Source organism: Polypterus senegalus, chromosome 3 (assembly GCF_016835505.1).
Source record: "Polypterus senegalus isolate Bchr_013 chromosome 3, ASM1683550v1, whole genome shotgun sequence".
NCBI classification, from domain to species: Eukaryota; Metazoa; Chordata; class Cladistia; order Polypteriformes; family Polypteridae; genus Polypterus; species Polypterus senegalus.
The window spans coordinates 126,524,586-126,538,391 of record NC_053156.1 but is presented as its reverse complement, the minus strand read 5'-3'; the positions used below and the strand labels follow the sequence as shown (position 1 = coordinate 126,538,391).

Here is a 13,806-nt window from a genome sequence, read left to right as displayed (position 1 = left end):
ATGGGGGCAGCTCAATGGACAGCAGAAATGTGTGGTGGGCAGGCTGCCTGGCTATCTGCATGTGGCATGTGGACAGTGGTGGCAGATGCAGTGCAATGCAATCTGATTTGTACTTCTTGTCATTGTAAGTGTCAGTCACCCTAGGTGAACATTGCTGTAGGTGCATCAGGCACATGAACATGTTCAGCATGTCGATCAGCTGGGGACTGATCGGCTGATGCTGGTAACTCACTTTCGTTTTTGATCTACATCTCCAGATCTCTTGCATCAAAATCGGAGTTCAACAAGTCAGAGTCCTTTTCAGTGATAATATGCAAAATGTTGAGTATTTCGCTTTGCACATTTGCTTTGGTCTGTCTCCTAATGTCGATGAAATTTTTGAGGTTGTTTTTTTCTTCACGATTTATGCACATGCAGGGAATCAAGGTCAAATCAATGAACCTACAGTAACTTTCTTTCTAGCAAAGAGAGTCGAATTAAAATGTTACAGCGAGTTTTGTCTCAGTTTACAGCTGATTACCCTCCTCTGCTCCTGAATTTCGATAATAGTCGACGTCTGTCCTGAAAGAGTTAAGCATAATCACAAAGCTCATACATATTCTGATCTCCTCTATGCAGCCACTTATTCAACACGTAAGTTTCTTCTCACATACTTTACTGCAAGCAACACAGGTCTCTACAGTAGAACAATGCACTAGATCTAGCCTTCCCTCTAGTATCTAGTTACAATAATTATTGTTATTACTATTTATTTGGAACACAGTTTTTGCAAATCAACCAAAAAATAATTAGGACACATGAAACCTGCTTAAATATACTGAAAAAAAACTGAAAGATAAATTATTCAAATAATTTGCACAATATTCTGGCCAGTGTCCAACATTTCCATTAATCTGATTCAGCAGTTATAGTATAGTACAGTAAGAAAGAAAAATGCCACTGATATAAACCACAAAAATTACTTATAGCAGCTATCCTGTCTAATGTAAATATTTGATATGTTACTATTTCCATTATTACCACATTAGCTAGTGCCATGGACAGTCGTGGTTCAATTTTAATAATGTTTGTTGTTAGTATTATTGGTGTACAATCAATTTCAATCAGTTTAAAAATTGAATATATGTATTTATGTTTTAAATATTGAAAAAGTCAGAATACTTTTGCATGTAATCCAGTATTTTTTGATTTTAGTCTTTTACAATATGGTTATTAAAGTATCATAAAGACATTTCAGTGATTGGCCTTTAAAAACCAAAGTACACTACAAGTGTACTGAAGTGCTACAAAGTACTTCAAATGTGGGATGGAGATAATAAGGAAAATTTTAATTATTGACAATACCTGTCATACTCAAAAAGGTAAATTGTGTCTCTTAGAAAAACTGAAATTTTAATGCAAATGTGAAGTCATCACAACAATAAGGCATACCAAGACAATCTTTTAAAATGTTCAGTTGCTAGCACAAGCCTTTAAATGTGACATAATACTATAATAAAACATCAGAAGGCCAGAGCAGTTTTATTTTTCAAAATGTTCACTATTTTTGAATGTTAATGCCTACCATTCTGTAAAGACTCCAAATCTTGAAGAATAGGCATTATTACTGAATTCCAGTATTGAGTTTCACTTTCAGATTCACCATCATTTGTTTTACACCCATTAGCAGATCCTAAAATTATAGAAAACATAATTTAATTATGAGAAGCATTTACACACATGATGGCTGTGCTTTGTTCAATTATCTTCCAAAAACAGAAACTCAGACAAGCAATAGGGCATAAAGAGGGGTTAGTAAAGCAGAGAAACAAAGCTATGGAAAAAATGAAAACACTTGACTTCAGAGTGCATATTTCTAAAACTATGTAACATATTTTTGACTGCTGGACTGCCAAATGTCAGTACAGAAAAATGTTCTAACTGATATATGGATTTTAGGATGATAATTGCTTTGGATCAGGTGAGCAGCAGGCCATTGAAACCTCAAGATATATACATCTACTGTAAACTTTTGTCAAAAAATGATAGAAAATAAAAGTTCTTAATATATAAAGTATCTATAACAGAAAGGGTGCTTGCAAAATCATCTTTTAAAATAATAATTATAGCATTTGGTTTATGAAATCCAATCTCATTGGACATTTTCATTCATTTTTCCAGAAAACTGCATATTCTTATGTAGAATCAGAAAAAAATATCATCACCAGATTAAAGAGATAATCTCCAATTAATTAATTATGTAACATCTAAAATTACTAGTTTAAAGTGTGTCATATTATACATATGCATACTTATAAAATCAATTATTTTGTGTTTTACATTTGAAATTCACTTAGATCACTTTGCATAGATCTGTTTCCACTTTGATAAGTGTAAAATGTAAAAACTTCCAAGGATGCAAATTCTTTTGATAATCACTTTATCTTAAGCCAGGATACCACATTGCATCTAGAGGTACTGTCATCAGCCATATAGAAAAGCATCCTACAGACAAGACACAAAATCTGAAAACTCAGGTAGCCACTACTAATAAGCTCACACTTGCAACTGACTTTTGAAAAGTATGCCACACAGATAAGGACTGAAAGATGAAATATTTTTCCAGACAGGGTTACAACTAACAATTGGGGCTTCTAATTAGGAGTTATAGTCTATCTAAAAAGTTAAGTGTTGTCATGCACAATGGGACTTGCAGGGAGAACGGTTGCACATGTTCATAAAATCAAAAATACTGTGGTCATTAATTTACCCACTAATTTAGTTGTGTGGCTTCTATTCTTTCTAGGTCTATTCCTTAATTGCAAGGATTCAGCAGTAACATTTAATCAAGCTTAAAACATAAACTGCCTTTTTTGCAGTACGTAATCAGGCATAACTTATGCTCTGCCCATACTGGACTATGGACTAATTAAGCAGAGATCAATGGAGTTATGATTGGGGTCAGAGAGGACAGCCACATTAAAAGTGTTATCAATCAAATATAGAAATTCTTAGTAATCTTCAGCAATTAATCCTGCAATCTCAATTTTAAACTGACCCCTCAACAACTCCAGAACTTTTCACAAATATGCTGCAACTAAGTTGTTTATTTATTTTATCTTTTGTTTATTCACAAAGATATTCTCGTCCTGTATATTGTGATACTTGATTTTAGAGGTTGTTAAATTATTTAGAATGTAAACTATGTTACATCAAATTAATTCTGACCAATGAAAACAATCCCAATCAGGATGATAGTGCATTATAATCTCTTTATCTGCTTCTTAACTGGTATAACCATAAGCTTATAGCTACAGAAAACTGCATGTCCATAAAATATGCTGTTCTGTATGATTTATGGAAGGTTTATATATCTATATTCTAGAAGATATTCCTATTTCACCTCTGCACAACATATCTACTGTGGTGGGCTGGCACCCTGCCCAGGGTTTGTTCCTGCCTTGCGCCCTGTGCTGGCTGGAATTGGCTCCAGCAGACCCCCGTGACCCTGAGTTAGAATATAGCAGGTTGGAAAATGACTGACTGACTGATTGGCAACATATCTACTCACAAAATCAATTATTTATTTACTGATAATATTTAATATTCTTCTGTCTGTACAAATCTTGCAACTATTATGACAGAGTAATTCCCAATCATGTTCTGATTATAATGGAATCTGATCTGACTTGAGCTATCGGCAATAAAACATACTTCTACTGGCATATGACAATTCACTTGTTATTTTTATTATCTGAAACTAACTCTACCCAACAAATATCTAAATATGAACACATAAATTTACAATTTTCACTCTGCAAGTGATATATCTACAACTACTTCACTCCTAAACAGTCAATGAAAGACATACTGTATAACACGACATTTTATCCATAGTTAACGAGGCTACACATCTTACATAATATATAAGCATATAATATTTAATATTAAAGAATGCAAATATGAAAGAATGTAAATATTGGAAATATGGAATGTGCTTGAAATAGTGTAGGTATTTATGCAGTGACAGGTATAATACCTGATGATATATTTTAGCCATGTTACCATTCAAGAAAAAGTTACAGATAAAAATGTTAACAACAACTTAAGGGCATTTTAAATCATGTCTCTGCCTCTCTTCAAAATATTTTTCAGCCAGACCTTTGAGAGTACATTAGACCACCTGCTACTGGACCAAGTTGAGAAATATATTAAATAAAGAAACTTTTAATTTGATATTTTTTCCTAAGCTCTGAGCCACACAAAAAACATTTATTAAAAATCCAGCCATCATTACATTATAAATTAAATTAATTTTAAATTGTTTAAGAATTGAAAATAAGTTATGTTCAATTCTTTATTGTTAGTTGTTCTTTCTCTAACTATCTTAGGGTGAGACTAAAGTAAAGCATTAAATAAATATTAAAAAAGTAACACATTAGAACAAGTACAGGATATTATAATATTCACACTTAATTACAAAAGAAATATGAAAAATAACTTCCCATGGAAAATGACATTCCCCTTTTTGTCAATCTACATCTGTATTTTTTATAATTATTTTAGCAAACACAACCTTTTCCTTATTATTGGTATACAACCTTAAAATACTATTAAATCATACTTTTAAAACAGTTCTAGGAAAGCAGATGAGTAAAAGTAAGAAATTTTATTCTTTTCTCAAGGTGCTTCAGAATCAAAGAAGGACCTTAACGCAATCATTTCTAAACCTAGAACCTTTCATCAAACTGAACTGTGGGCGGAAAACCACAGTATGAAATCTAAAGATACCTGTTAAGATTTCTGATCCTGTAATATTTCTGTCCTCTGAAAACTGAGAAGTGGTCCTGTAGAAAAAAAATAAACAATATTAATAAATTCTCTTGATATTAGTTTAAAATGTAGGAACTACTGTATTCACAGAATTTTTCCTCATATATTAGTGGTTTTACACAAAATAAAATACATATTTGTGTTTCTTTTATTCCACTCTGAAAAATGAATTTATCAACTTGAGGCTTTATAAGTGTTTGTTTATTCAAAATAAAAAAAATGTGAAAATGAACCTAAAAAAAGTTAAAGTATTCTCTACCACTAGATGTCACTGTTCTTATCAACAAGCCTCACATCCTATCCTTGTATCTACACTGAAATAAAGCCTGTATGCACCAAAACAGCTTTAAAACAGCTAAAACAATGAATGTTTTGAAATCAACAGTAAAGTCTCACATATCAAAGTAATAAAACAAATGTTTTGGTAAATACTACCATATCATACCCATTACAAATTTACACATTTTTATTGGAAATAACAAAACATTGTGAATGAAAAGATTACTGTAGCACTGATAAGAAAGTAGTTTTATGTAAATTAGTGCATTGTAAATTACAATTATTTAAGTAAGTTTGTGGAGTTATAATTGAAATATGTGTTATTTTCATTAAGTTAAGGAGTTTTCATATTTTATTCAGGAATATTAAAATGTACTAATCTCCAGACCCAGTAAGCAGCTGGTTAAGAGGTACCCTGAACCCACAATCTGGAGACACTTTGTGCCATGACTAGGAACTGGGCAACCCTATATTTTCTCAAGTGACCCAAACTGAAACTTTATTTAATATCCCAGAATATCTGAGCTTTCACTTCTCCTCAACCGGAATTCTTGCTTACTATAGAATTTCCATCTCTGGCTTCAGTCCGTCTTTAAACAGTGGGCCAGACAGTCCTGCCAACTGTTGAGTCACCTTTCCTCTGTCATCTAGGAGGACAGTAAATACTGCCACCAAGACTTCCTGCCTTTCACACTTGTGGTAGTACTCTGGCTAATATCTTTCTGAGGCATGCAGCACAAACACAGGGTACACCTGTTAGCAAACATTACGTTACCATGCAGGAATATACGGGAACTAGTTGATCCGGGCAAGCTTTTACTATTCAAGCACTCCATCATTTGCTATACAGTATATTCCACTGACTATGGATTTGTCCCTTCACTAACAGTAGTTATCAACATATTTGAAAACTCTTATGAAAATGTTTACAATATTTTTTGATTTTATTTAACTGAACTGAGCACTATTCTTTATACTGTGAATAATACTGCTATTTTTAAGTTTGACTCTTTAAAAATTAAAAAACAGACCACGAATGTACACTTTATCAGAAAACAGCACAAAAGGCTGTAATATCAAACTTCTGAGTGCTGGGTATAACATGACCTTTATTTTGCTTTGACCTTTATTTTGATTTTATAAAAATCACACAAGTATGTCAGTATTTGCTCACAACAATGAATTGTCATCCTGAAGTAAAATGCATATAATGTAGTGATGAGGAATAAAGAAATCGCATGCTTTGAACCTTGCAAACAGAAGAAAGGCTCATCTTTCTGATGTCTCGTGTTTAACGTATAAAACAGAATATGTTAATATGTTAAGCCTTCTTACAGTGCAGACAGCATTTTACTGGCTGACAAAAAAAAGTTAGTTAATGTGACATGGCAGTGATTTTCAGTCTTTTAAACTGACAAGGTCTGGTGTCGAGAGCAACATCTGAGGTCAGCAAACCTGACTTACCCCACCACTAGAAGTCATGTAATGTGATATCAGCTTTATCTGCTGATCTTTGTTTAAAATCTGTGCTGTCAAACCACTTAAAATAACCAATAGAGCTGAAAGTAATGACAGACTGCATAATGCACAAAAAAAGAGAATATAGAAGAGAAATAAGTCCTCTTTTAGATCCTTATTGATTTTGGTTCCAGATATCTATACTCTAGCCACCAGGGGGCAAACCAGCCCAACTTGGTGCTGGTCCCAAGTCTGGCAAAATACAGGGGGTTAGTGTCAGGAAGGAAGTTCGGCTGCAAAACCTTAGCCAAAACCTTAAAGATGGAATCAATCCAATCATCTTACCCTGTGGGCAACGTGCAGGGGACTCACCTAACCCCAGTGGGAAGTACGTGAGGGCTACTGGTCTTCCGGACTAAGGGTGGGCTTGGCTAAAGTGGTTAGTCCAAAAGAAGCAGAAGAAGACAGAGGAGGGGAAAGGAAAGGGTAAGTTAAAGGTAAGAGTTGGTACACTGAAAGTTGGAACCATGACCAGGAAAGGAAGTGAGTTGGAGGATTAAATGGAAAAGAAGAAAGTGTGAGTGTTGTATGTGAAGGAAACTAGATGGAAGGGGAATAAGGCAAGCAAATTAGGAGGAGGCTTTAAGTTGCTATACAGTGGAGCAAATGAGTAAGGGAGAAATGATGTAGGTGTAGTAGTATCAAAAGAACAAAAAGATAGTCTTCTCAGTGTGAATAGTAGTGATAAGGTGATGAGTGTCTAGCTGGGCCTTGGCGAAACTGTAATTAATGTCATTTGTGCATATGCTCCTCAAGTTAGCTGTGTGGAAGAGGAGAAGGATGTTTTCTGGGCACAAATAGATGAAGAGGTTAGAGCAGTACAAGAGGGAGAAAAAGTGATTGTTGGCTGCAATCTAAATGTGCAGGCGAGAAAGAGTAAAGAGATAATAGAGAGGGTACATGTAGGGTGGGGAGTAGAGGAGAGAATTGGGGAATGGGAAAGGATAATAGTTTTTGCCATGGCATCTGATTGGGTAATAGTTAACACGTTTTTGGAAAAGAGAGTAAATCAGCTTGTGATTTACAGTAGTAAGGAAGGGAAAGAGATTTTCTAATGTGTAGAAGATCTCATTTGAATGAGATTAAGAATTGTGAGATCAAAAATGGGAAAAGGGTGACAGTGCAGAATAAAGCAGTGGCGATGGAACGAGAGATCAGAATCAGTAACAGAATAAAAACAGAGCAAGTAGCACCAAAGGATAAAGTGGTGACAATTAAAGTAGGAACGGCTTAAGAAAAGGTTTAGGGAGAGTTTTAACACTAGAATTACCAGAGCCTACGAAAAAACTCATAGATCCGGCCAATCTTAAATCTATTTGCATCTCTCCGCCAGCGTCTTTTGTCCTTTAAATGTGCTGATAAAGACAAGCTGCAAGCAGCCGGCTATTTCATCCCCCCACCGACTTAGAACATGCACAAACTTCTCCCAGCTCATGCCTTGATTCATTATCTGGAAGTGAAGTGGAGTTTTAGAGTGGAAATAATAGATCATTATTTGGAACACACACATTTCATGTGTGTTCCGTTTCTACAGTAATCTGTGTAAACACATTTTTAAAACAGAAATGTTTTTCATATTTTAGTAGTAAATGACAAAATGTAGGCATAAACTATATAATGTATGAAGCCTGAAGTCCATGATCAAATAAACACTTTCACAAAAGGTTCAAGGAAAAGACAATAGCTTCCATGGCGTAGTGGCAAGATTTGCTGACTTGTAATCAAGAGTCCCCGGTTCGATCCTGACTCACTCCTATATTTGCTGTTTTCAGTAGTGAGCTGCTCTTATTGTTAATATTATACAGTACACACATACATTTGGTTTGCGTCTGTAACACATGGTGTACATTTATAGGACTTGTAAAAGTTAGTTTTTTTTTTCACCTTTATTCTCTCTAAATCATGATCATGATACGTACTACCACCCTACCACTCAGGGATCTGACGCTGTTAGTCTTTATTTAACAACTCAGAATAACTGGAGATGTGAGTGGTGTTTTGAGACAATGGAACTGGACATTCTCTGATCTGGAGTGATAAAGTGACAACACAAAAGCTGGAGAATCTGCCTTCTTTGTATCTCACCATCACTTGATTTTTTTTTAATTCAGTTTTATTGAGTGTTCCTGCTCACGCTGAATTAGTATGCAACTTATGGTCTATGATGTCAAAATGAAAACAAAAACAAAGACATAGGTATATATGATATTTGGAATAATTCGTTTTATGACCTGTATAGTACATTTCGGAAAACTTTGTGGCACGGATGCAACATTATTCATATTATTCATATCCATTCGCATAACATCATTTGGTTTGTAATCACTGACCGCGTGTTTTTTTTTCCCCGATCTTGCCAATGCCCACATGTATGCTGTTTCTTTTGTACTCCAGGACATGCAGAGGAAAGAATAGTACAGAGCAGTAAGTTCAGCGCTATATGCAATCATCAGATTCAAATGTTAACAGTTCACACACATGCAAGGATCGTCCTTCCTACATTTACAAGGTTTGTACCTGTTACAATGTACACACTTCTCTCTATGCTGTGGTTTCTATTATACACCTGAAAGAGACAATATATATGAAAACATCATCGCACTAATGCAATATTATTTGAAAATAACTTTTTGTATGAAAATGTGCTATATAAATAAATGTTGTTGTTGTTGAAAACGAACAGCGCCAGATCAGGTGTGAATTTATGCTGGCGCTGTTACTTAGAGTCAGATCAGGAGCTTATTCAGTGCACGCAAGAACATGCAGGTGGCCAGTTGCTGTGTGCTACAACATGCTGGCGGTGATCAACGCACATGTACTGTGCAAGGCATGCATGGGGGGCCACTGTGAAAAGAAGAGTATTCATGGCTCAGCTTGCAGAGGAACTTCGTCGTCGCATCTTACTAGAAAAGGCGATGGAAAAAGAAAAGGAGGATTCAGCATCGACAAGCTTCTGTTCCAGACAGCCGCTTTCCCCAGGAAAGTAAACTGAGTCAGTGTCACCCCACCCCGCCCCTCCGCATTTGCTATGAGCGCTTCGGTGGCGCAACGTTATTAACTGTTGACTGGTAATCAAAGCTTCACGGGTTCGATCCAGGATGAGTCCATTTTCAGAAGTGAGCTGCAGGTACTGTATTCTTACTATTTTAGAATGAAAACATACATTTGATTCCAGTCTGTAACAGCCGGTGTAATTTATGATACTTGTAAAGGTTAGCTTGTTTTTTTTTATTTTCTCAGTCCAACTCCCCAAAACCCGTATTTGACGCTGCTCTTTTCACATAGACGTGCTATAACAGAGGTAAACTCAAATCATGACAACGATTCTACATCGGATCAAGACTGCACTTTTGCCATTGCTGTAATTTGTATATGTACATGGGAAGCTCTGCACTCGTGACTTTACGCTGTAGGAAGTAAGTGAATAAATTAAGGTAAATAGGTAACAAAGGACGGTGCATGTGCCCAAAACATTAACATTTATAAGTTACTTACATAAAAGCCAGATCTAATGTTATTTACCGACACGGGCATGCTCAAAAAATACATGTGTAATGCCACGAAAAGTGCACACAGACACTTCAGTTAGCAAGCATTGGTACGAGAATGCAGTCACAAGTATACTGCAGCGCTATAGCTCGTCTTTATGTGAAAACAGCAGAGAATGAAACTGAATAAAAAAAACAAAGCTAACCTTTGCAATAATAATAAATTACACTGGCTGTTACAGACTGAAATCAAATGTATGTTTTTATTCTAAAATAGTAATAATAAGAGCAGTTCACTTCTCAAAACGGACTTGTCCAGGATCAAACCTGTGACCTTTTGATTCCCTGTCTGCAGCTGATGCCATTGCACCACGGAGGAAGTCATAGTAAATGTGTGTCAATGTCGCATGCTAATGTGGCTTTTTTTTCTGCAGTTATATTTTTGAATAAAAGCGCACTTGTTCTGTTATATTTGTACATTTTGTGAAAGTGTTTCTTTGATATTTGGACTTCAGCCTTCACACATTATACACTTCATGCCTACATTTTGTCAATTATTACTAAAACATGAAAAACATTTCTGTTTTAACGATGTGTTTACTGTGCATAGATCGTTGTAGACACAAGAACACACATGAAATGCAAGTGTTCCAAATAACGATATACTGTAGTATTTATAAAAGGTGTCATTTTGAATGACTTCTCACTCTATACAACTCTAAGCAACTGACATGCAGGTAAACAGACTTGAGCTGAGAAAACTGTGCGGGGTGGGGGGATGTGATAGCAGGCTGCTTGCTGTTTGGTACTTATCCACACATTTACAGGACAAAGGACACTGACGTAGAAGTGAGAAGTGGGACAGATTTTTGAGTTTTTTTGTAGGCTCTTGTAATTCTAGTGTTAAATGAAGTACAATAATTTGAGAGTGTGGAGGAATGGTGGGAGAAGAATAGCAAAGTTGTACTAAAAATAGTTGAAGAGGTGTTGGGTAGGATGACAGGAAGGAGCCCACCTGGGGACAAAGAGACATGGTAGTGGAACTAAAAGGTGCAGGATGACATAAAGACTAAGAAGAAGGCAAAGAAGAAATGGCACCAATCAGGGAGGGAGTAAGGAAGAAAGATGAAGAAATGTACTGGCAAACAAACAAGGAGACAAAAAGGACATTGGGAAGCATCAAGGCACAAGCTTTGGAGGAGATGTATGAAAAAAGAGAGGGAGAGAATTGTTTTTAGAATAGCAAAGACTAGGAATAAGGCTGGAAAGGATTCTAGTTAGATAAAGCAGACAAAAGATGACCAAGGTGTGGTCTTGAGTGAGCTTGATAGGATGAAGAATAGATGGAAGAGGTACTTTGAAAGGCTGTTAAATGAAGGATATCCAAGGGTAGTATTTAAGGATGGAGTCACAAATGAAGGAAGGTGCCAAGAATAAGTAGGGAGGAAGTAAAGAAGAAACAGAAAAGAAAGAAAAATGGAAAGGCCACAGTACTTGATGAAATACCAGCAGAGAATTTATGAGAAGAGGGAGTGGATGTGTTGTGCAATCTAATGCAAAAAATCTATGAACAAGAGTGGAATAACAGTGTATTGTATGCATTTATAAGTAGAAGGGTAATAATCAGGATTATGGAAACCAGAGAGGGATAAAACTAATGTCACACAATGAAAATTTGGGAAAAGGTTTTATAGAGTCTTGCACTGATACATCTCATAGATAAAGTTTGGATATGGAGTTTATTGATTTGGAGAAGGCTTATGATAGAGTATCAAGTTAAGAGATGGATGACACAGAAAGGAGCACCAGAGAAATATGTGAGGATTACCCAGGATATGTAGGAGGGAGAGAGGACTTGGGTTAAAAGCAATGCTGGGGTAACCAACAAGATCCCAGTTAGAGTAGGTCTGCACTAGGGATCTCAAGTCAAGCATAGAGCTCAGAGGACCTTAGGGACTTAAAAACAAACAATAAAATTTTAACTCAACCCTGTGGTGAACAGGAAGTCAGAAAAGAGTAGCCAAGACTGATGTGATTCTATTTTTGTGTACCTGTTAGAAGCCTGGCAGCAGCATGGAATAAAAGATTAATCCCCTGGTGCATGCTTTTTGCTTATGACACTGTGTTGTGTAGCACTAGAATAAAGGAAGTGGTGAGGAATTTCAAAGAATGAATAAAGGCTATGGAAAATAGAAGGTTGAAGATAAAGAGGAATAAGTCAGAATATACAGTGCATCCGGAAAGTATTCACAGCGCATCACTTTTTCCACATTTTGTTATGTTACAGCTTTATTCCAAAATGGATTAAATTCATTTTTTTCCTCAGAATTCTACACACAATGCCCCATAATGACAACGTGAAAAAAGTTTACTTGAGATTTTTGCAAATTTATTAAAAATAAAAAAATTGAGAAAGCACATGTACAGACGTATTCACAGCCTTTGCCATGAAGCTCCAAATTGAGCTCTGATGCATCCTGTTTCCCCTGATTATCCTTGAGATGTTTCTGCAGCTTAATTGGAGTCCACCTGTGGTAAATTCAGTTGATTGGACATGATTTGGAAAGGCACACACCTGTCTATATAAGGTCCCACAGTTGACAGTTCATGTCAGAGCACAAACCAAGCATGAAGTCAAAGGAATTGTCTGTAGACCTCCGAGACAGGATTGTCTCAAGGCACAAATCTGGGGAAGGTTACAGAAAAACTTCTGCTGCTTTGAAGGTCCCAATGAGCACAGTGGCCTCCATCATCCGTAAGTGGAAGAAGTTCGAAACCACCAGGACTCTTTCTAGAGCTGGCCGGCCATCTAAACTGAGCGATCGAGGGAGAACGGCCATAGTCAGGGAGGTGACTAAGAACCCAATGGTCACTCTGTCAGACCTCCAGAGGTCCTCTGTGGAGAGTGGAGAACCTTCCAGAAGGACAACCATCTCTGCAGCAATCCACCAATCAGGCCTGTATGGTAGAGTGGCCAGACAGAAGCCACTCCTTAGTAAAAGGCACATGGCAGCCTGCCTGGAGTTTGCCAAAAGACACCTGAAGGACTCTCAGACCATGAGAAACAAAATTCTCTGGTCTCATGAGACAAAGATTGAACTCTTTGGTGTGAATGCCAGGCGTCACGTTTGGAGGAAACCAGGCACCGCTCATCACCAGGCCAATACCATCACTGCAGTGAAGCATAGTGGTGGCAGCATCATGCTGTGGGCATGTTTTTCAGTGGCAGGAACTGGGAGACTAGTCAGGATAAAGGAAAAGATGACTGCAGCAATGTACAGAGACATCCTGGATGAAAACCTGCTCCAGAGCGCTCTTGACCTCAGACTGGGGCGACGGTTGATCTGTCAGCAGGACAACGACCCTAAGCACACAGCCAAGATATCAAAGGAGTGGCTTCAGGACAACTCTGTGAATGTCCTTGAGTGGCCCAGCCAGAGCTCAGACTTGAATCCGATTGAACATCTCTGAAGAGATCTTAAAATGGCTGTGCACTGACGCTTCCCATCCAACCTCATGGAGCTTGAGAGGTGCTGCAAAGAGGAATGGGCGAAACTGGCAAAGGATAGATGTGCCAAGCTTGTGGCATCATATTCAAAAAGACGTGAGGCTGTAATTGCTGCCAAAGGTGCATCGACAACGTATTGAGCAAAGGCTGTGAATACTTATGTACATGTTACTTCTCAGTTTTTTTATTTTTAATAAATTT

General features: G+C 36.8%; 1 protein-coding gene across 1 annotated transcript in view; it reads right to left on the bottom strand.

Moving 5' to 3' along the window:
- armc2 (armadillo repeat containing 2) overlaps positions 1-13,806 on the bottom strand; it is a 190,101-nt gene that overhangs the window by 123,103 nt on the left and 53,192 nt on the right. Inside the window, exons 8-9 of the mRNA XM_039747898.1 lie at positions 4,771-4,826; positions 1,565-1,672 (exon numbers count right to left, since the gene is read on the bottom strand). Of these exons, the coding sequence (XP_039603832.1) occupies positions 1,565-1,672; positions 4,771-4,826 (164 nt within the window). The remainder of the gene's footprint in view (positions 1-1,564; positions 1,673-4,770; positions 4,827-13,806) is intronic.